At 40.0% G+C, this 23,985-nt stretch overlaps 1 protein-coding gene across 1 annotated transcript in view; it reads right to left on the bottom strand.

The window, feature by feature from the left end:
* RP1 (RP1 axonemal microtubule associated) overlaps positions 1 to 23,985 on the bottom strand; it is a 296,647-nt gene that overhangs the window by 18,664 nt on the left and 253,998 nt on the right. Inside the window, exons 27-29 of the mRNA XM_084776855.1 lie at positions 17,604 to 17,823; positions 5,250 to 5,404; positions 3,061 to 3,139 (exon numbers count right to left, since the gene is read on the bottom strand). Of these exons, the coding sequence (XP_084632981.1) occupies positions 3,061 to 3,139; positions 5,250 to 5,404; positions 17,604 to 17,823 (454 nt within the window). The remainder of the gene's footprint in view (positions 1 to 3,060; positions 3,140 to 5,249; positions 5,405 to 17,603; positions 17,824 to 23,985) is intronic.

Below are 23,985 nucleotides of genomic sequence, written 5' to 3'. Positions count from 1 at the left end.
TGTAGTGACATACTCTAGCCTTGACAGCCTTTTATGTAGTAACATGCCCCTAAGTGTCATTCCCTTCTAAAGTGTCACCCCTCAATAGTGATACCCTTCTATAGCTTAAATACCTTTCCAGTGTTAGCCACTTAATGGGACACCCCTCCACAGTGATACCCACAAGAGTTATACTCCTGTAAAATGGCATTCTTCCTCTACTGTGTCATCCTCTGAAGCTACACCTTTCCTCAGTAATACTTCACTACAGTGATATCCCTCAAAAGTGACATTTTCTATAGTAAAATCCCTCCTCAGTGATACCCAAATGTAGTAGCATCGCTCTACTGTGATACTTATCTGCAGTGACAGCAGTCTACAGTGAGACCCTCTACATTAACACCTCTCTATAGAAACACCCCCTCTATAGTGACATCCCTCTGCAGGACACCCTCTATATGATACACTTCTCCGGTGTCAGTGCTTTGCAGTGATATTCCTCTACAGTGCCATTGTTCCCTAGTGAAGTCCTCTACACTGATGTTACTCTACAGTGTCATCCCTCTAAAGTAACAGTTCTTTATGCTGTTACCTCTCTACAGTGACTCCTATCTATAATGACACCCTCTGTAGTGTCATCAATCCACTGGAATACTCAATAGAGAAAACAACTGTAGTGACACCTCTCTTTAGTTACACACCACACTCTGCAGTGGCACCACTGCATAGACATTCCTCTATGCTGATACACCTTTACCGTCACAGTCCCTACAGTGTCCTGCCCCAAAGTTACATTTCTCCATAGCGACACTAATATATAGTGACTTTGCTCTATAATTATATTCCGCTACATCGACACCACCTCTATGCTGACACTTTGACCATGACATACCATCATGCTGATCCTTCTATAAGGCATTTCTATATAGCAAAATCTCTGTACAGTGACAGCCCTCTATACTGCTCTCTCTCTATGTTGACATTCCTGCACGCCGGCATCCTTCAATAGTTGATACCTCACTATATTGCCGTCTATCAAAAGTGATATCTCTCTACAGTGACACCCACCTATAGTAACATTCGCTGTACCGACACTCATCTTTAGTTGTACATCAGATCAGCCCAGTGACATCTCTATATAATGGCATCACTCTAAAATGCTATTTGCTATTATGACACTCCTCTAAAGTTACACCTTCCAACAGTGAACATTCTTTATACTCAAATACATCTATGGGGACAGCCTTGTACAATGACATCCACCTGGTGGACACCTCTCTATAGTGACATTCTAATTTAGTGACTTCCCTCTGTAGTGACATCATTCCCTAGTGCCCCTATGGAATGTCTTCTGCAAAGACATCTCTATACAGTGATACAAGTCAATAATAATATTTCCTGACAATGAAATCCCCTATCATTAATATCTATCTAAAGTGACAAGCTCTCAATGTACACCCATTTATAGTGCCACCACTCTATAGTGACTTCTCTCTAGAGTAATATCACTCCCAACTGACACACTTTTCAAAGACATTGAACTATAGTGACATCTCACTTATAATGACATCTCTCTACAATGGGTGTCTTTAGTGGCACCCACTACAGTGACACCTTTCTACATATATACCCTTTTATAGTGACATCCCTCCACAAATACATCCTTCTATAGTGATGCCTTTCTCTAGCGACATCACTTCATAGTCACTAGACAGTGACATTCCTCTACAGTGACTTCATTCTACAGTGACAATCTTCTATGGTGGTATTCTTGTGCAAGTACAACCTTCTGTAATGACACTTCTCCTTAGTGACACCATTCTATAATGACATCCCTTTTTGATGGCTTATCTCTTCGGGTACATTTCTCAATAGTGATACTTCTCTACCTATAATGATACCATTCAGTAGTGACATCATTCCATATGACACCCATGTCTACTCACATCCTTATAGAATACCTCTCTGAAGTGATACCCCTTGTGGTAACAGTCCTCTATATAATACCTAATAAGGTGACACCATGAATAAAATATGCCATTTCCTTCCTCAATAACATTTCTCACTCCTGCCTTACTCTAATAATTTCCCCTATATGAGCCTGAACTCATGCATCAGTTTCTTTCCACTGACTCTCCCTGGACTGTTCTGTTTTGTATTTGTCAAAACATATATGTGTCTTTCTTGAGACGATATTTTCAACATTTTGGAATTCCATTAAAATCATTATCAAATTTATTTTAATTCTTTAAATATGGTCATTCAATAAATGGTCATTAAATTATTGATACTGCCAAGCTGTATATAAAGGACTAGAAAGATAAAGATAAATGATATACAATTCCAGGTTTTGAAAATAAAAGCATAGCCTAAGGAGAGAGTAGAGATACAGGCAAAATAAATTCTTCTTCTTGTGATATGCATCATCGTGCACAGAGTATGGTTCTGGATTTGACAGCTTGAGCTTCATAGCTTTAATAGGTGGCAAATGGGTATTAATGAGCTACACTAATAGGACTTTCAGCTGTTCCAGAACAAAGGGCAAAATGGTAAAGGGCATGCAGGGAGCCCCAACCCATGGCATTTGGAGTCAGGTGGAGGGAGGCACACAGGAGAGAAGTGACTATGAATACCACTGTGGATCAAAAGAATAGACAAACATGCACTTACACATTTACATGTTAGCATTTCTGGAAAAATAACCCAACCCTTCTTTAGTACATATTGTCTGGTATTGTTAGTTATATGATAAGTCTAACCTGTTTAAGCTTTACTTAGGAAAGTTAATAAAGTTTGCATTGAATGGTAAGTTTAGCTGACAATAATGTGGCAGGTGCTGGCTCATTAACTGTGACAATTCTTGTCAGGTGGTGTGTATGGGAAGTCTACTTGCATGACACATGCAAGTTGGAAAGTAAAAAAAAAATGAAAGTTTATTTAGAGAAACACCTTCCCTTAGGTATGCATTCTCAGCTCTCTATGACTTATGCATACACTTTATCTTCTACTTGCTTTTTATACCAACTTTTCAAACAAATTTGAAAAGCAAAGTTTAGGGCAAAAAAAAAAATCAAATCTTACCTGGACCTGTTCCATCATGACTTATCAGAACTTTCTTCAGTTTTCCAAGAGACACAGCCTTAATGGAAAAAATGTCCACCTGTAAGAGAAATACACCCAGGGACAAATGAAACGATTCCTTTCTCTAGGGAAATAAAAGGAACAGTATTTCTTCCAATGTGTCCTTACTCTACTTCTACATGGATGCATGATAGCACCACACCACGGGTATATTACTACTTATGATTTTATGTGCAGAGGTCTACCCTATGTTGGGGCAGAGACAAACTTACATGAGGGATATAATTCTTGCTTGATCATAGAGTCTATAAAAGGATTTTAAAGATTTATTTGGGATGTATATTTAAAATCTGTGAGTATAGGTAATGCCAGTCCTAACTGGGTATCTGACTGCCCTGTTTATGTATATTAACCACGTACTCCTTAGCACCATCCAGGAGGGAGGAAGTAGCAATCCATGAAGGAAGTAGGGTTCACTTCCTTGTTTAACAGCAAGTGAAACAGAAGGACACAGTTTTGTGACTTGTCCCACATCCAGCAGGAACAGATTCAGCACCTCAGGGGCAGGGTCTGCTTCCAGAGTGTGCTTTTTAACCATTGTTTTCTCTCACATTCTTCTGTTATTAAATAGCTATGTGTCTAGAAATGCATGTGTACATACATGCATGAAGTCCTGGTCTATGAAGTAGATATGGTACACACTGTATACTCAATAGGTATATCCCAGCCATATACCTGAGGCTCAGAACACAGCACCTACATCTGGCACTTCCATGTGCTAAATACTGGCTACAGGATACTGGAGGCCCCAGAAGCATCAGAGTTCTCTATGTCCTCTTATTGCCCTGGTTTTTGTTTGTTTTTTATTTTTGTGTTTTGTCCATCCTTCTCTCTCAAAGCAGCCAGAGGCCAGCATTAATTTCCCATAAGCAAGGCATGTAACTCTCTCCCCTCTCCACTCGAAGCAAACTAGAAAACACAGACACATTATTACTCATTCCATCCACACCTCTGGCTTTCTGTGTAAGAGCTGGCCGTAGGACTGTCTGCATCTTGCCATGATGAGCCAGGCCCAAGACTCTCACTCCAGAGAACTCCTTTCCCATACCAGAGAGGGAGGCCCAGGAGAATGCAGACAGGCACTGTCGTGTTTCCCCTCCACCTGTCATCATTAGATCACACCCTTTCACTCAGTTATATTTGGCCTTCGCGTCTATTCTTAATAGAATCTAAGAATACAGATAGTATCCCTCAGGTCTTTAGCTCCTCACTTCCGAAGGTTCCCATTTCACATAGAAGGATTGAACAAATGTGTAGTTTTCCCTTGTGACCCATATCCTTTTACAGCAGTGTCAACATTGACCTTAGGATGTGTAAGGGGAAGGAACACATCTCTCACTTCACACCCCTCCCACAGCCTTTACACTCAGTCTTCCCAAATGGAGTCTCTATTCTGTCTTCTCTAGTTTTTGTTAGTTTCTTGCTGTCTGGAATTCCTCTTAAATAGCCATAAGGTGAGTTATCATCTCATCTGCCTTTCCACTCAGAATATGTGACTTTCACCTATGCTGTGTTGCTTAGTATCACTCTACATGTTTTCAGAGTGTTCATTTCTCTTATTAAATATTTTAGGCTCATCTATACCTATAGCATCATCAATAGCAATAGCCAAAGATGAAAGAAACTGTAGGAATCACTAATGAACAAATGGATAAGCAAAAATAGGTTCCTGGAACAGAATACTGCTTATCATTACAAAAGAAGGAAATCCTATCCCAAGCTACATATGCAAAAAACATAGGAGCATTGTGCCAAGTGAAATTGGTAAGATGCACAAAGAAGATGCTTAGCCTTTAAGAGGGGTTTCAAAGTTGTTATGCAAAATGTCTATAGCCCTCCCAGTGGGCTGCTGGCATTGTTGCCACGACTTAACCTTACCTGGGTAATCCTTCCCTTCTTGCATTTTATAGGAAACAAAGACAATGCCAGGACTCATTTATTGTTATATAGCCCTGATTACGTGCATGTCTCTTGAACTCTGAAACAATCTTCCAGGAAAAATCACTAAACACCGCTGTGGTTTTGGGCAAGTATCAAGTGAGCATCTCAGGAATTTTCTCTTTCTATGTCTTGTGTGAACAAGAGTAGAGGAACAATGGCAGGTGTGCGTTGGTGAGATCTTCCTTTACCTGTCCACGCTGAAACCTGGCCTTGCTGCTCCTTGATTGATGAAGCCTTCGTTTTCCAGAATCACCATTGGTGCCAATGAGGTTGACAAACACGTTAGACTCTGTTTCTGCCCCTGGCTTTGTGCCAGTCTGAACGTGAATTTCATAAGCTACCACTGAAATATCAGAAATCAGACATTGGCCTTCCCGTTTGTATTTATAGAGTTAGATGCACGTTAAGGCAACACAAAATGTTCTTTAATATAGTTGAGGTAAGTTTCTCCATGATTTGGCCCCAAGTCTTGCTTAAGTATTAACTCTCAGACATGTTCCTGGTCAGACATATTTCTGTCATTCACACAGGAAGGCTATTCCCCTAACTATTGACTCAAAATGACTATCATTAGTGATTGTACACTTCCATTAACCATTACACTTCTTACAAGTATCATGAGAAGTTGAAACTAAACACAAACTTCTCCCCAATTTTAACTGAGTGAAGTTGGCAGGTTTTCCCACTGAAGTTTGACTGCTCTAATTATAACTGGCCATCCTGTTACTTCATAGAGATTACTATTCCAATAAAAGATATATTAAATGGCCCTTGAGAAATAAAAGAATAGAAAGATCGAAGAGACAGTTAGAGAAAGAGACAGAGACAGAGAGAAAAGTCCAGTGCCAGTGAGGTTCTGGCCAATAAGAACCCATTGTACCTCACCTTAGAATTAAGGTCATTCTGAGACACTGTTAGAAGTAACTCATTAGAAAAGAGATTGTTTGCTGACAGGAGTGATATGATCCATATCCTGGATACAATGAGCACTTTGTACTACTCCAAGACCTTAGAATTCTTTATAAATCACATTCTGTGATTGAACAGTTAGATTTATAAAAATAAACATTAACATTCTCCAAAGAGCTCAGACATGAAAACGCAACAAATAAGAAAAGAAGGAACATGAGGACCATCGCCTGTGCCTCTCATGCTTGACCTTTAGAGAGACAAATGCAGAACAGTGGGAAATGGTATGAGTAGAGAGATAAATCAGTTCCTTTGTGCGCTCTGATATATTCTAAAACACCCCAGAGTGAACGCCTACAGAGGTAAGTAGAAAACCAGAACACTCTCATGTCTTCTGGACTACTGGGGGCATCTTTCAAAGTGTACACAGAGCAGAGCTGGTCTGATGAGCTCTGGAGCTGCCCAGGCAGAAGTCCAAACTGCTATTTGATTCTCCAGAGCAAAAGGAAAGGCAAGCATGCTGTGATGTCTCCTAGAGAATGCTGGTTTCCATCTGCTGGGAATTGTTTATCCATTTCTGGTCAAGAGTGAACTTGTTTATTGCTTTCAAGGGGAATATTAAAACACACAAAAATTATCATGTGAAAACTTACAAGTTTAAGAAGTACATATCAAAAGTCGTTGAGGAATTTTGCTCACATCACATAGTCATGCATGTGCAGCAGGAAGAGCAGCTGAACTTTCTCCACGCATTGCATAAACACCCTAAGTAACCCTCCAGCAGCTAATCTGCATGTGGCCTCAGGTGTATCTCAACAAGGTGTCCAGGAAAGTAGATATGTTGGTTAGACTGAACACACATGTACCAACAATAGACAGAAGCCAAACCAAATGTACTTGCTATAGAAAAGTCAGAGGAGAAACAAATGCACCCAAACTCTGGAATAAGATGGCTGGTGAAATTAGACACTATATTCGTACACAAATTACATTGAAGACAGTTACATACTTTGAATTGGAGGCTAAAAGAACACACAAGCCCACTCAGAGAAATAGACATTTTGCTGTCTTCTGTGACATTGCCTCTTATTTTAATTCAGTAACAATTCACCAAACATTTCCTATACTTCAAAGCAAATAAAATTTATTGCCAAATTTATAACAATAAATTCTGTTCCAGACTTTTCATGATTCTTATGAAATACTTCTTTATCACACTTATTCTAAAAGGAGAATTTAATGAATGCTTAGCATGCCACCTCAACAAACCCTGAAATATTATATGGTTTAAATGTGATCTACCTCGAAAAGGAAACTCACAACAAATCCTTTCTTTAGTCCTTTGCCTTGGCCAGGAAGCATCAGGGTTTGGGTGGTTGATTTAAGGCAGAGCCATATGTCCACATTAACACTCAGTCTGTTGCAAGAATGGATGAGCCTAACAAATTGTCCTTAGCCCAAGAGAGAGTCGCCTTCCATGAGTGGATGTGAGAAGGATTGTAAGCTTTGTCCCAGGTGAAAGCATTCATGGTGGACTTTGCCCCTTGGAAACACCATGGATACATTGTGATAGACTGAATGGAGCCATCCTGGATCTGAAATTCAGGAAGTGGACCAGGAGACTCCAGCCTGGCTATTGTGTTTCTAATCAAATATCAAGGGAGGGGGGGATCCTGTCCCAGACCTGATGAAACCTGAGAGAGACATGGGCAGAGGAGAGAGGAGAAGGCGGCAGTTTTTGGAGCAGGATCCCACATGGATTTGGAGAGAGACCAACTTACAGGCCAGGCCAGCACGCAGACCAGAGACACCTAGAGATTCTTCCTATGGAAGAGATACTGGAAGGTTTATTCTTGTTTCCCTTTAACCCTTTTCCCCTCGTGTATAGGATAGTTTGATTGTATAATAAAGTCTAATTGTTAAGAAACAGAGCCTACAAGTGGAGACTAACACAGTGCTATATCCAGTGTAAGAAGAGAGCTTCAACTTGAGTATACTACATTAAAAATACAGGCATGGGGTTTGAGAGTAGATATCTAACATAAGGAAAAGATCATTTTATCTGAAAATATTGAATGACAAACATTGCTATTCAGTCATTTTGAGACAAATAATTGTACATAAAGGATGTTTTAAGAAGTAGCTCTTAATAATTATCAGCATCATTAACTTAATATAAATATCAACAGCATCGGTTAAAAGTAGCAGCAGAAGTTTCTGTGTAGTTCACCTATATATCTTAGATATTTATATCAGAACTTCTCACATGACATGCTCTGTTTTTGTGAGTGTGTGATAAAGTTTTCAGTTGCTTACGAACACCTCCCTTACCTTGGCAGTCTACAGAAGCAAAACATCGCATGTCTTCTTCCTATTTGACACACTATCGGCCAACTTCACTGATGGCTGCACTCAATTCTCACCATTAAAAAAATATATGTTGATTCTCTTATGTTCAACACTATCATCCTTACAGACACAGTGGTTGCTATAGCGCTAGTGGCTTCCCGACCTCTCAGGGAAGGCCACCAACATGTGACCATGTCAAAGCTTAGCAGCTTTTTGATGTCTGCATTCTTTAACTTATACTTTCGGCTGATGAGTGTGAAGCAGGTTTAATGAGATTTGAAGAGATTTAACAGCATCTCATTAGAGAACTGGAAATCTTCCAAGGCCGTTACTTGCAAGTTTATTTTCAATCACCAACACCACTGTAGGCTAAAATCTTTGTCAAGTGTTTGTTAATGCTGATTTATCAGCAGCAACTGGAATCATTAACATCACCATAAATATTCTCCTTCATTCTTAAGTGCTTCAGTTTTCTATTGATATAAGAGAAAACACTTAGGCAGGATATTTCACAAATCAGAAAAAAAAAAAAGTATTTTGTTCCTGATCTTGTGTTTTCATGGGTTTTCTGAGAACGGGTGGGTGTAATCTACCTCTGTGTACTTATGTGTTTCTCATGGTTTATCCTTTTCTTTCTCTGTTTGTTTTATTTTATTCTGGTTTGATTGTTCTTATTTGTTTATTTTTTTCTAAAGACAGACAAAAGGAAAGAGTAGAGTTGGATGGGCGCAGAGGTGGGGAAGGTCTGGAAGGAGATACTAGAGGGAAAACCATGATCCAAATATAGTGTATGGGAAAATAATATTTTCAACTACAGAAGAAGCTCCCCTTTCTGTTGGTGGCCAATTCCTAAATTACCAATGCAAAAGGGAAGCTTCAGATAAATGAAGATAAGAACAACCACGTTCAGAGGTCATGGAGCTGGAATGGATTGTGTTTTACATATTTAGACATCACAAGTTTGTAAAACTGAACTGAGCCCACTCTCACCAGATGTCTATACGTGGCCTTAGGAACGTACAGCGTTAAGGATCAATGTACATCTCTGAAGAAAAGGACTAGTATAACCCAATATTTTGTATCATACCGAATGCCTGCAAAGAGGTGCTGAGGACAATTTTGTCAGCCCAGGAAGCAAAATTAACAAGACACAGACTGACGCGTGAGCCACATGTGTCACTTGCCAGTATCAAAACTCCATAATGACTTAGAGAAGACAGGCAATTCTCCTCATAGATGCAGGGAGCTATTGCCAGGGAAATCCCAGGAAGCAACTTTCGTAATGTAGGGTGATTTTGAATAAAGCATAAAAAGAACATTGGCCATTCTGTCTTTTTAAATCACCTGTAATTATTAGTCGTCTACCAAGTAGTGACTGGGTCCACCAGACTGTCTGAAGCCCAAGCTGCCAACCCAGTCAAAGTAAGCAGAAGTTATATGTCTCCTGGTTTGTGCTCATCTCTGGCAGGGGCATCTCTGCCTCCTGCTCCCAAACTCCTCATTTCACAAGTGCAGAGCTCCTATCAATTTCAGAACTCTTAGCTCTCTAAGCATATGTAAATATTCACAGAATAAACAGAAGACGTTCATCTGCCCGTGCATGACTTTAACTGTACCTGTATTCTCAGACAGGATAAACCTCACTCCCAAATCAGGTGCCACCATCAGGGTAAAGGGAACTTATTTCTTCATTCATGAATTTCTCTTGTTTCCTAGTGAAATTTAGACCCCAATTAACTTTGCGTTTGTCTTATGTCTTCAAGGGTGGCATGATGAATCTTAACTTGGCTTCCTAGATTCTGATCTTCGAAGGACTGTCATGAACCACCCTCTGGTGGTTTCTTTTTTTTTTTTTTTTTTTTTGTCTTTTTTTTGCCTTTTTTATTAATTTATTTTGTTACGTCTCAATGGTTATCCAGATCCAGAGGGTCCTAGAAACCTACAAGAATTATGATAGGCTGATTTGGGCCCAGGGGCCCCGCTCAAACTATGGCACCAGCCAAGGATAATACAGGCGGTAAACTTCAAAACCTTACCCAGATCTATCCAATGGACAGGACATTCTCCACAGTTGAGTGGAGAGTGGGGTATGACTTTCACACGTACTCTGGTGGTTTCTTATTAAAGAAAGATGTTAGGCATTAGGAACTATAGCTAGCATTCTTCATCCTTTATGCCAGACACTGATGTAGAAAGTTCTCCTAAGACAGCTCATTAGAAATGCTTCCTCATCACCCATGACCCAGAGGGATGATTCATTCCCTTTCTACAATACTATCCAATTGTTTTCTCGTTACAAAAATAAATATTGGATTCACATAAAAATATCCTTCTAGGGCTAGTGACATATCTCAGAAGTAGAGTAGTAGAGTTCAGAGCTGAAATATTTACCTACAGGTATATAAACCCAGCACAAGAAAAGAGAGGAGGGAAAGGAGGAGGAGGAGGAAGAGGAGGAGGAAAAGGAGGAGGAGGAAGAGGAAGATAATCCTTCCAACTATATCTCAGTGTTACAGATTTCCATTCTCCTGATGCAATATATGGCACAAATTTTCTTGGCAAATGACCCATGGATCTGTATCACTGTGGAAACGCAGGACATACAGGGACTCCAATCTATAAGGCAAGGCAGTGTTATTTCAACTTTCCTAGCCTTCAAAATAGTTCCTCGTGTTTTGGTAATCCCTAAGCATAAAATCATTTTTATTGCTACTATGAAGTAGTAATGTTACTACTACTAAAATTACTACTGTACTTTTACTACTGTTATGATTCACAATGCCAATTTCTGTGTTTTCCAATTGTCTTAGGTGACTCCTATGGAAGGTTTTATGGTGGGGACAAACACCATTACTGTTCCATAGAAATCATGGATTCCCATACCTTCAAAGCAGGTCCTTATGTTGGAAATTATCCACATTTAAAATATTCAATTATTTTGCTGCCCAGTTTATAGATAGTGCTCTTAAAGATTCTCTGGGACAGCCACCCTCATATTGTTCTCCACATGTCAAATCATCCCAGGCCACAGCATCTTAACACCATAACCTCCTCCTGGGAAACAGTCTCGGCAAATATGTTTCAGGTCCTTTCACAATTGGATGATTTGACCTATAAATACAAAAGTCCAAATAGAAAGCCCGAAAGCCACAAACTATCATTTATATCCCCATTCTTGTCTCAGCAAATATGTTTTAGTGATTGCAATGTTTTTGTTTTTATAGCTTCCTAATAAGAAAGGAGGAGAAAAATAATTATCTTTAGAGAACTGTCCTTGTTTGTAGTGATGATGTCCAAATGTCTGCATGAAATACTGAATTACTTTGGCTTGCAGGCTGTTGACATGGACCTCTTTCCTGCAGAGAGCCAGTTCTATCTATATAGATGCGCCTGCACTGTTCCACTGCCTTCAGACTACCACAACAGCAGAGGAGGGGGCCGGAGCAGGATTCTGAGTGGGCCCGCTACCTGCGTGACTCTACAGGCCAGGAGTAGCACTGTACTTTCTGAAGACAAAACTCAGGGCCATGAACCTCTGGGAGCAATATTTATTTTCATCTAACTAATGGACCGTTTGAGGACTTTATCTCACATCTCCAATTAAGCTTTCTTGCCACTTACTTTATGGTGATCCTGTTGATCCAAACACCATAAAGAAATCAGAGCTCAGAACAGACGGTAAATGAGAGTCACAGTATTGAAAGATATGCACACAGTTTAGTTGCAGTTTTTACTAAAAATGTGTGGCTAAACACTGTACACAAAGGAATTTTGGGGGTTAGATCTACATGTATTTATTCATTGATTGTTTTTTCTCTCTTCTTAATGAAAACAGAAGGGAAGGCTATAGAGAGAAATGAGGATTGGATGGGGAAGTGCAATTCTTCACTGTTTTGTAGAGCCTTGTCAAAAAGAAGTCGCTGAAAAGGTCTTTTGGATTTGAGGCCAATGGTGGAGGCCTCCTAGGTCCTCCTAGGCTTTCCCTAAAGCAGGACATTAGGTAAACAAACTAGGCAGACACCTCAAAAATGAGACTGGACTTGGCAATAGGTAGGAACACAAAAAGGACCTTGAAGGACATCATGACGACCGCCACTTATAAGCCCAGTGAGCTACAAAAACTGTGAAGGGGTCTAAGAAAAGAAATGTCATCTTATTGCTATCTTAAGCTAGCCACTTAGGCCCTGCAAACTGTCTCAGACTTTTCCTCACTTCGTAAAGTCATAAGTGGGAACATACTTTAGTTGCTTAATATTTTTACTTATTTTAAGTATGTTTTTAATTGAGATAGAATTACACCACTTTCCCTCTCCTCCCTCTAGCCTCTTCTATGTCCTCTCCCATGTACTTCTCCACTCTCAAGTTGATAGCTTCTTTCTCTTTATTGTTGTCACACATATAAAAATTTTACGTATGTATTCACAAAGACATATAAGTACAGCTTTCCGAGTCTCCTTTTCTTGTTTGTCTGCAAATGGTTTCAGAGCTAACCACTCTGCATTGAACAACCAGTAAGGAGGCTCATCCCTGGGAGAGGCTAACTCTCCTCCCAGCAGTCTTTGTCCCGCGCAGTTTTTTCTCTAGAGGTAGGTCACGACAATAGCTCCCTACTTCAAGTGGAACTACTCTGAAGCAGACCCTGTTTGACCGCAGCAGTGTTTTCATGTGGCCTCTGGGAGTTATTATTTGGGTTGAGCTTTCCACCTTGTCTCGGGCCAAAGTCCGTCATCAAATATTCCTTCGCCCTTGTGTGTGACCTCAAACCTCACCTCCCCTTGTCATCTTTCTGCTCTGAAGATAGCCTGGAGCCGGAGCCTGCACAGTGGCCACCGTGAGCTGAGTTGGTGTTTTTGTCGGCCCTTGGGCACCCCTGCCAGGTCATTAACTAAAGATCGTTAAGGACAACAAACCAAGGACAATCAGCTGCTCCTTGGCACTGGTCTTTGCCAACATGCCAGGCTGTGAATAAATCAGAGGAAGGCATGTAACCAGCTGAACTTGGCAGTGCGCAGCCTGGGAGTAAAGGCTCTGGTCCCACCCGCAATCTAGTTCAGGCTCCAAGGCATAGTGATTTATAGACTATTGGTCCCAAGCATCCTGACTTTTGAAAGCCTTCCAGTAATGTTCTGAAAAGGAGAGGCAAAATTACAGAATTAATGGGCTCAAAGCGAAAGTACAAACTGCATGGAAACCACTCATCTTATGCCACTAAATTAAAAAGAAGAAAAAAAATCATTTGTAGCAGGTCCTGAGGACTTGATGTAGATTAGGAAATCTAAGCTAAATATTAATTATTTAGTTTTAAAAGCTCTTCCTCATCCACCTCACTCGAGCTCTTCCCTGAGCTGACTGTGAAATACTTCGACTGTTAGGAAGACAATCCTAAAAAATGTTAAAGGCCAGGGATCCCTCCTTCTCCTCTTGAGCCCAGGGAAGAGAAGCCTCAACTCAGCAGCACATATCTGCGAGGGTTCAGTTGATGTCACTGAGCCCTAGCTGGCGCAGGAGCAATGTTCCAAACAGGCGCCGCTCAACACAAGTGCTGCTTGATCAACGGTGCTACTTTTCAGTTAATTCCTGAAATATTAAGATGACGTTATTCTTTCATCTTATTTTTTATTCTCCCATAGATGAGTAGATTTTTCAATCTGGGATAGGAATATTGGTTTGATCTACCAGAAACTGAGAAAAATGAGAATCTGTGTCACTGTAGATACAAGTTTCCAGTATTACCCAATTTTGCTGGGAAAGGAGCCTTAAGAACTGGTTAGTTTGTTTCCAGTTAAGAAAAGGCTCCTTTGGAGGAGGTTCCCCTCAGTCACGGAGGAGGTCCCCCTCAGTCACAGTCATACAGAAGGGGAGTAAGGGGAAAATGGGAAGAAGGGAAGAATGGGAGGATACAAGGGATGGGGTAACAATTGAGATGTAATATGAATAAATTAATAAAATATATTTAAAAAGAAAAGGCACCTTCATATTCAGGAGGAGGAGGTCCCCCTTGGTCACAGTCATAAAGGAGGGGAATAGGGTGAAAGTGGGAGGGAGGGAGGAATGGGAGATACACGGGATGGAATGAATTAATAAAAAAATTAAAAGAAAAAGCCCCTTGCAGCCTGAAGTGCTAATGGATGACGCTTCGGTGGCTAGTTTGGGGAAGGTACATGGAGACAGGCTGAGCCCTGCTACTGCCCATGTTAAATCAGCCCCAAATCAATGGTTCACTTGAAGTACAGTGCAGTCTCTTCTTAGACCGTTTTTCAATACATAAAAATGTATCGCATAATTTCTTTGCATATAGCAAACTCTGAATATGCTAACTAGAGGCTACTGGAAAAACAATACAAAGCAGTCTAACAGAATTTAAGTAAAGTTCATCAGAAAACAAGACAGCCTTTAAAAACACAAGTGAGGCCTGGTGTGTTGATGCTCATCCATAATCACAGCACTCAGGAGGCAGAGGCAGGCAGATCTCTGTGAGCTTAAGCCCAGCCTGGTCTACAAAGTGAGTCCAGGACAGCCAAGAGAAACTCTGTCTCAAAAACAAACAAACAAACAACAATAAAACACAAGTGGAGAAGTAATAATGGAGATGTCACTAAGATTTCACTTGGTCTTTATCAGTGCTGCGGGTCTCGAATTCTTCTGAGTACCTTTTTTTTTTTTAAATTCAAATTCAGTTTTTGACAGGTTTTAGTATCTGGATGAGTACAGTATTCAGTATTTAGGTTTGTGATATGAAGAGAACAGAACAAAACAGGTTGCTAAATTTCATAGGATCTGCTGATACCTTCCAGATCAACATCTCCTGAACTTCCTTGGATGCCACTGTGGTCCTCAGATGAACCTGTAGGGCAGCACAAACCAGCAGGGTCTGGAGCTTGGTTATTAAATTAGATTTGAGAAGCTATTTCTGAAAATTATAAAGTTAGTGCAGATATAAAGAATTGGTGTGACACGTTTCTTCTCTCGGTCTTGCCATTTCTAGATTAGCTGGCGTACATTCTCCTGGTATCCAACCAGGTGCTCTGTGCTATTCTCATTGTAACAGGGACTGAGACTATGTGTGAGATGCCCGCTGGCTAATGAACAATAAAACAATAGAGAGAAAAAACAGACTTTCTTTTTAAGTTTAAAGGAGTAAAACGTGGTGAGAAGTGGCAGGAAAAATGATGTCAGCTTGGGATAGGTGGGTTTAAGTATCAGAGAACACCGTAGAAAAGGCTTCAAGAGGAGTCGGAAGAAGTAGTTATTAAGCTGAGGGTGGCTAAAGGTAAGAGAACAAGGACCTTGTGTGAATCCTTAGTGCCTCCTCTGTGTTTGTCACCCTCGACCACACAGGCACTTGCCTCTTGTGAACCACATGCAGTTACCTCCAGGGGGACTGGATGGAGTGACATTAAAAGTGGTGCACTGGCAAGCTGCCCAGTGGAATGAGGGCTCCAGGCAAGGAGATCAAAGGTTGAAAGTAGAAGCTTTCCTTCTGTATAGGCCTAACATTAGAAGTTAGGCAGAGGCTCAAATTCAGGGAAGAATAAAACATTTGAGCCAGAGACTCAAGGGAAGAAAATCAAGGAAATATAGATAGAACTGTAAGTATATATTTCAAAAGTGTAAGTGTATTCTTTTAAAAACCAGAGGAAACAAAGAACTAGGTCCAACTCATAACAAATCATTTGAAGAAATATTTAGTGGCAATGCTGATGACACTGGTTAACATTTTTGTGGCAAATGTATGCTAGGAATTTTGCTAAGTATATAATCTTGTATACTCAGCAAATATAATCCTATACATCTTAACTATATAGTCCTATACATGAGACAATGCCTTGTCTCATGCTCTGAAAGTCATCCTGAGTCATAAACACTGTTCTTATACCTATTTTATACATGAGAATGTTTTTGCCAACTGAGAGTTAGCTTATCCAGGGTACCACAGATGAACATACCACAAAACAAAGGCTAGCACCCATTCAATATAGCTCCAGAAACTGTAGAAACTTCTTTAGAATCAAGTGCCAAGCATAAAAAAGAAGTCTGGGACATTAAACACACACACACACCCCAGTCCATATTCATGTGTTCACATTTCTTCACACACACATACAAACACATAGAGTAGCATACACACATAAAGGTACATACTCATGCATATATGCACATAAATCCATATGCATAAAAATGTACATAAATATGCATGTACACATATACATATATATCATCTCTTATCTATATAGTCATTTAATAATAGTCATTGACAGAAACATTTTTAGTACACTATTGGACACAAAATCAGGATGGTTATCAGAAATACAGGGAATAGAGAGGACAAATCAAGGCAAACTCTGAGTTTATTTTTAGGCAGTGTGGTGGCTTGAATGAAAATGGCCCCATAGGTTCATAGGTTCATATTAGGAGGTGTGGCCTTGTTGGAATAGATGTGGTCTTGTTGAAATAGGTGTGGTCTTGTTGAAATAGGTGTGGTCTTGTTGGAGGAATTGTATTGGAGGAAGGGGCAGGCTTTGAGGTTTCAGATGCTTACGGAAGGCCCAGTGCCATTCTCTCTTCCTGCTGCCTGCTGATCCAGATACAAAATGCTCCACTCCTTTTCCAGCACCATGTCTGCTTGCATGCTTCCATGCTCCCTGCCATGATGACAATGGACTAAACCTATGAAACCATAAGCTATAGATCCAATTAAATGTTTTCCTTTGCTGTGGTCATGGTGTCTCATCACAGCAATAGAAAACCTAATTAAGATAGGCAGCAATAACAAATACTTAGTAAGGGAATTCAAGAACTCCTGAGTTCATGATTGCTGACATCTATTTACATAGCATAGCTAAGAAGAAAGTCACATTTGAATGGTAGCAAGGGCCATTCCAAAATGAGTTGGCCTTGTGCACATCTCTGTACATTTAAAAAAAAAAATCTTGCTCAGACACAAAATCAATGCTCCCAGGCAGGGTAGGAAGACCTCACAGCATTTTTGTGGTACAGCTGCATGCTGCCTATTGACAAATAAGGGTTATAGAAAACTCTAATTTCAATGTTCATAAGATGAAGTTTTACTGGCCACATCCTTGCTTTTTACTATGTGTTATCTACAGCTGTGCCTCGCTGTGCTGACAGAGTTGAGCAGTTCTGACAGATACTTTTATGTCCCATAAAAATTAAGATATGTGGTGTCTGGTCTTTGATAGGAAAAAAGGCAACCCCCTAGTCTAATAATCTCAATTATTTTAGTTTAAAAAAAACCACCTCACGAAGGAAGTGCAGTCACCTACCTGGAAGTGGCCCTCTGTGTGCCCTTATAATGGGCACCTCTTTCCATGTGTCCCCATCATTTTCACTGTCAGATATCCAGGAATCCACAGCTAAACAAAGCAGCTCACATGTAACTATATTTTCAAGTGTAACTTCTTCCACATACCATCTGGGATCCTCCCCACTGTTGTCATGACCAATGCGGATTTTGTAGATTTCGCCAACATCTTTAAGATTAATCTGTACCACAAAGAGGAAAAGGGAAATAAGAATCATTGCCCCTCAATTTTGATTTTTTTTTCTCAAATGGGAAACTTGTACTCAGTTTGAACTCAATGTTTACTTTTAAAAATGAAAGCACGCAAATACAAATAGTTTCCCTCGTAAGTAGCTACCAGTCACAGATGAGATGATGTTCTACATTAGAGTGAGGCACATATCCACTGAGTGTGTAGGATCCTGGCTCTCATTAGTTCTTTGTCTTTTTAACAACTCTCCTATTACTGTTTTGCAAAATGAATACTTTTCAGTGATTACTGGTACTACTAATGGGTTGGTGAAACCTGAAGAAACATGATAATTGAGCTATTTGGTGTAATTAGTTGAATTTTGCTATTAAAAGCAGACCTTGAAGAACAGAGAGGTGTAAACTGGCTTTGACCACACAGCATAGAAACACCAGAATACCAACAGAGGGGACAATGTAGTTAAATTCTCTTGCATGCCTCTTCTAAGCACCCAATCCATTGATACAACAAATAATCAAAACCATTACTCCCTACCAAGAATAAGCAGTATCTTTCTTTTGAAAATTACTATAAGGGCCATATTTAAAAATTGGTCAATTATATTCTTTGCCTGCCATAACAAATTGCCCCAATGTTAATAACTTAAAACCAGACACATTTGTTTCCTCTTTTTCTGGGGAGCTGAATTCTGTGCACAGTGGCTCAGCTAAGCCCTCCCTTTAAGGCCTCACAAGCCGCAGTCAGTGTGTTGGCTGGGATAGCCCACCCTCAGAAGGCTCTGGAGGATTCCAAACCTTCCAGGATGGTGTCAGATCCCAGTGGAGAGTACAGCACACTTCATGCTTGCACCCCCTGGCTTTTCAGCAGATGGAAGCTGCTCATTTTAGAGGCTTCTGTGATTTAGATCAGACCCACTTGCATAAACCAGGCGTTCAAGCTTGCTAGCCAACAACCCCAATTTCATCTCTAAAACACCTTCGCCTTAGAAGTCAACATATTCATAGACATAACACTGGGGTCAAAGACCATACTTCTTTTTTTTACATTTAGCTTTAAATTTTTTAACATTAATTTATTATTTATTCACATTATATTCCAATTGTTATCCCCTCCCTCTTATCTTCCCATTCCCACCTTCTCTCCTTCTTCTGCCCTATTCCCCTCTCCAGACTTCCTCTGCCACCATCTGATAACAGTATATCAGGATAGCCTGCATATCCCTCCTTTGTGTGCCTGAAAGGCCCACAGTGATCAAACCTCAGGCACCAGAGTTCATACAAGAGGCAATCCCTGCTCTCTCCCTTAGGCCTCCCTACCCCTGCCCACATGGAGAATGAGCTGTCCATAGGTTACATCTGAACAGGAGTGTAGGTACTCTGCATGCATTGTCCTTGGTTGGTGCATCAGTTTGTGCAGTGGCACCTGGGTCCAGATCCACTGGCCTAGCTAGTCTCCCTGTGGAGGTCCTGACTCCTCCAGGTCCTTCCATTGCCCCCCACAACATACACACACACGCACATGCACACACACACACGCACACACACACACACACACACACACACACACACACACACACACACACACACACACTCTCTTCCATACAACTCTCAGCATTCCATCCGAGTTCCAGTATCTCTCCTGATCTCCTTCCGGGTGTAGTCTCTCAGAAAAATCTATGTAGGGTTAATATGCACTTATATACCATGAGTGGTGAGCATATACCTTGCCTGTTTTTCTAGGTCTGGGTTACCTCACTCAGGATGATTTTTTTCTAGTTCAATCCATTTGCCTGCAGATTTCAAGATTTCCTTGTTTTTAATAGGTGAATTGTATGTCATTGTGTAAATATACCACAGTTTCTTTATCCATTCATTGGTTGAGGAACATCTAGGTTGTTTCCAGATTCTGGAATAAAGCTGCTATGAACATAGCTGATCAAATGTCATTGTTGTATGGTGGAGCACCTTTTGGGTATATGCCCAGGACTAGTATAGCTAGGTCTTGAGGTAAAAACTATTCCCAGTTTTCTGAGAAAGCACCAGATTGAATTCCAGAGTGGTTGTACAAGTTTGCAACTCATGAAATTGATCATAATTCTTACTGCTGCATACTATAGTTAAAAACAATTCTATCTGCCTTCTGGTATTTTGTCTTTTCTCCACACCATAGCCTCATGTAACATTTTTGCTTCTCTTTGATGTTATTATAAATGTATTGTCACATAAAGTTACTTTTGTGTTGATATGTGCCTGATGCCCTTTTCTACTGAACTATCCTTATTGGCAATATAATCCTGGGTTTTACCATATAGGTGACAAGTGATCTTAGTAAATTCTGTCCTATAACAAAAAGGCTCTTAGTGGTGGCTTATGAAACAAGAAGTCAAGAGGCTAGCTTTAGAGTGGACTCTGACTATTATTTCTAAAGCCATGCAGTTATTGAAGCCCTATCTCATAGAAATGTGTTAATGTGGTGTGTAGTATAGGTAAACGATCTTCTAAAATCTCCCCCAAATTTACAGAGAACACGCTCTAAATTCACAGTGATAAAAAATAGTATGGTGGGTAGAACTTGAGTTTGGACTTGGTATCAAACAAACTTAGTTTTTAAGGTTTCTTCATCTTTTGTTTGCTATAGAAACTTCAAGTTTCTCGGCTTTACTAATCTTCAGTACTCTGATCCTGTTTCAGCACCATAATACATACTGGGAGTCCTTAAAGCAAACACCCCAAATCTAAGCATGTTTGGTGCCAATGGGATAAACACTCTGAGGGGAAATTATGGTCCCTGGAAGCTGTTTCATGCACACCATTAAAAAGCCTACATAACATGACCTTTAATCCATGAATAAATATAGGTACATGTGAAATGAATTGCATGTCAGATTCAGATCCCATTACCACTAATATCTCATTATCTATATGCAAATATTCCCAAATCTAAAACACTTTTCATCCTATGTATTTGAGATGAAAGACATTCAACTTTTATCAATAATCTTATAAAGATTATAAGCTTTAAGACAGTGGTTTTTCAATATTCCTAATGATGTGACTCTTTACTATAGTTTCTCATGTTGTAGTGACCCCATCCATAAAATTATATTTGTTACTACCTCAAAACTGTTATTTTAAAAAACTGTTATTTTGCTATTGTTATGAATCATAATGTAAATATCTGTGCTTTCCAACGGTCTTAGGCCACCCCTGTGAAAGGGTAGTTTGACCCCTAAAGAAGTCAACACCTACTAGCTGAAAATTGTTACTCTAAAAATATTAGTAACTATTGCTTTGCCAATCAGAATTTTGTAGTAATGACAAAAAGAAAATGTCTAAATCTAATGACAATAGAAAAGATCCAACGGGAACTCAAAGAATAGATAAGAAATTGCTAAACCCTATTAACACTGGTGATAAAAATAAATATTTGTAAATGATTATGGAAGGATGCTGTGTTACAAGTACTAAATTACTGTCAGGAGTGACTGTGCCATCTTGGGGCGTTTACATGGGCCCTCTCCCAGAGATTATTCCTGCTAGGCTTGTTGATTCTTTATACTGCGTATTTGCTCCAGTCTAGAGAAGACTTGCTTTGCACAAGTCTTCACCCCTACAGAATTAAGGCTTTCCAGGTACAGCCTGCTGGAGGAGAAAGAGCGCCATGGCCCTGTAAGAAACTCCGGCTAAGCTCTGCAAGGAAGCCTCAGGAACTCAGAAAGCCTCTGAGAAGGCACTGGAACTGTGCCTCATTTTGTTGTTGGCACCTTACTTAGGAAGTGGAGTGGATGTTGCTTATGTCTCCCTGTAGGAAGAAACCTTAGCAACAAGTACCCACACGTCATACATATATGAGTCAGTTGATTCCAACCAGAGCTACAGTAACCACACCACCAGCTAATGGGATAGAAGGCCCTCGAACTTTGTCTAGCATAGCATTCAATGGTTAAAAATTTTTAGCTTTTTATAGCCAACTTGGGTCACCTCAGCTTAAGTCAAATACAAATATAACCTGTCAAGGAATTATTCTTGTACATGACTCCTCTTAGTTTCTGTATTTAGGTCTCAACATTTGAAAATAAAAAGGACACTGATTCCAAAATGTAGGATAACTTTCATCACAAAGATGCACTAAGCCACAGCTCAGCAACTTTATGTTCTCAAAGGAGGCCACAGACACAGTTTAAAATAAAATGGTTTCCCAACTCAAGGGCCAAAGAGACTTATGGATTGAAAGATACATGGTCAGAAAGAAAGAGGCAACGAAATCTGGAAATATGCTGCATTCCTGATGTCCTAGTGATACATTTTGAAAATGGAAATGATACTAATAAAGTTTCCTCTATGGAACTGGAGTGTACAATAAAAAATGCTACTGGAGGGTTTCTATACTTGGTAGTTGGAAGTCTTCAAAATTTAAAACTTCGTTCATCATGCATGTGTGTGTGACATATGTGTGTGTATACGGGGGGGGGGGGTGCGGTAATACAGGCAGCATGGCAGGATCCGGGAGCTCTGTCTGTCAGCAGAAGTTCTAAGTGGTAGCTGCCATAGCTGGGTCATATCTTGTTAGGAATTTGGGAATGAGAAGAAAAGCATGACACCTTTCACTGGAGTCTACATGGAAACCTGGGGACAAAAGTCTCACTACATTTGCTTTAATTTTTCTTGTTTGCTATCAGTGTACGGTGTCTTGTGTTCTGTTTATATTCAGCCCAATACCCTCTCGTGTCTCCCCTCTCCTCCCAGTTGATCCTCTGTCCCTTCCTTCCTGCAAATAGTTGTCCTTCTACTTTCAGTGAAGACATACACATGTGTTTTAGATTCCACATAGGTAATTAAATTTTATTTGTTACATCTGTCTGTCTGAGTCTGGCTTATTTTGCTTAACATCTAGCTCTATCCATTTTATTGCAAATTATATAATTTCATTTTCTTTGTGGCTGAAGAAAATATCATCATTTTGTATATGTAACACATTTTCTTTATTTATTTATCTCTTGACATTACACTCACCTCATTTCATTTTCCCGAGCCTTAAGTCTGTCTCTGTTTGTAAATGAAAAGTACTGTAAGGACCAAATTCAGTAACCTTTAGGACACACTGTGGTCCACAGATGAGTCGTCCTCCACACATCTGAGGACGGAGGAGGTGGAGGGGAGATGTGGAGAGGCTTCCACAGTGAAGCCAGAAAATTCATGTTGGCAGCTTGTATTCAGACCACCACAGTCCTTTTCTGACATTCATTTGATTGACACAGTTGGAGAAAATCACAGAGTAATTAGAAGACTACTCAAGAGATAATTTGAGGATTATCACAAAAATAATTTAATAATATTATTATTTATTAATAAAAATGAAAATACTAGTGCATGAAAACAAGAAATTAAAGGAAAAAACCCATGACTCTCACATTTGAAAACTGTACCTCAATAAAGTACATTTTTCTGGTCAAATTCCACAGAACAAGTATATTGTACATTTCAACCACAGAAGCTTTTCTACACAAAAATTTCAGATTCTAAAGAATAGTCTGACAGAACACTAGGAAGCCAAGCAAACAGGATCTGTGACTATTTATCCTAGATAGGGTTTCTATTGCTCTGATGAAATAATACCATGACCAAAAGCACTTGGGAGGACAAGGTCTATTTGGCTTATATGTCCGTATTATAGTGCATTACTGAGGGAAGTCTGGCAAGGAATTCAAACAGGGCAGGAACCTGGAGGCAGGAACTGATGCAGAGACCATGGAGGAGTGCTGCTTACTAGCTTCCTCATTATGGCTTGCTTAGACTGTTTTCGTATAGGATCCAGGAACTGTAACCTAGGAGTGGCACCAACCACAATGAGCTGGGCCCTCCCACATCAATTAAGAAAATGCCTTACAGACTTATCAACAGCTGGATCTTATGGTGCTGTTTCCTCAATTGAGGATCCCTTCTCTCTGATGACCCAAGCTTGTGTCAAATTTGATATAAAACTAGCTAGCAAACTATTTGTACCAACAATTTATGGAAAATAGTAGTCTCTGCTAGGAGCTGGCCTTAAATGTAACTCTTAGACTCTGCACAGGTAATGACTTTCCAGTGGATTTTCCTAATGTGTATACTCTGGATCTCCAGTGAGAATTTCCATTTTTTTCTCTGTAGGTACT

This window comes from Acomys minous, assembly GCF_964271855.1.
Source record: "Acomys minous genome assembly, chromosome: 1".
NCBI classification, from domain to species: domain Eukaryota; kingdom Metazoa; phylum Chordata; class Mammalia; order Rodentia; family Muridae; genus Acomys; species Acomys minous.
This window is presented reverse-complemented; position numbering and strand designations above follow the sequence as displayed.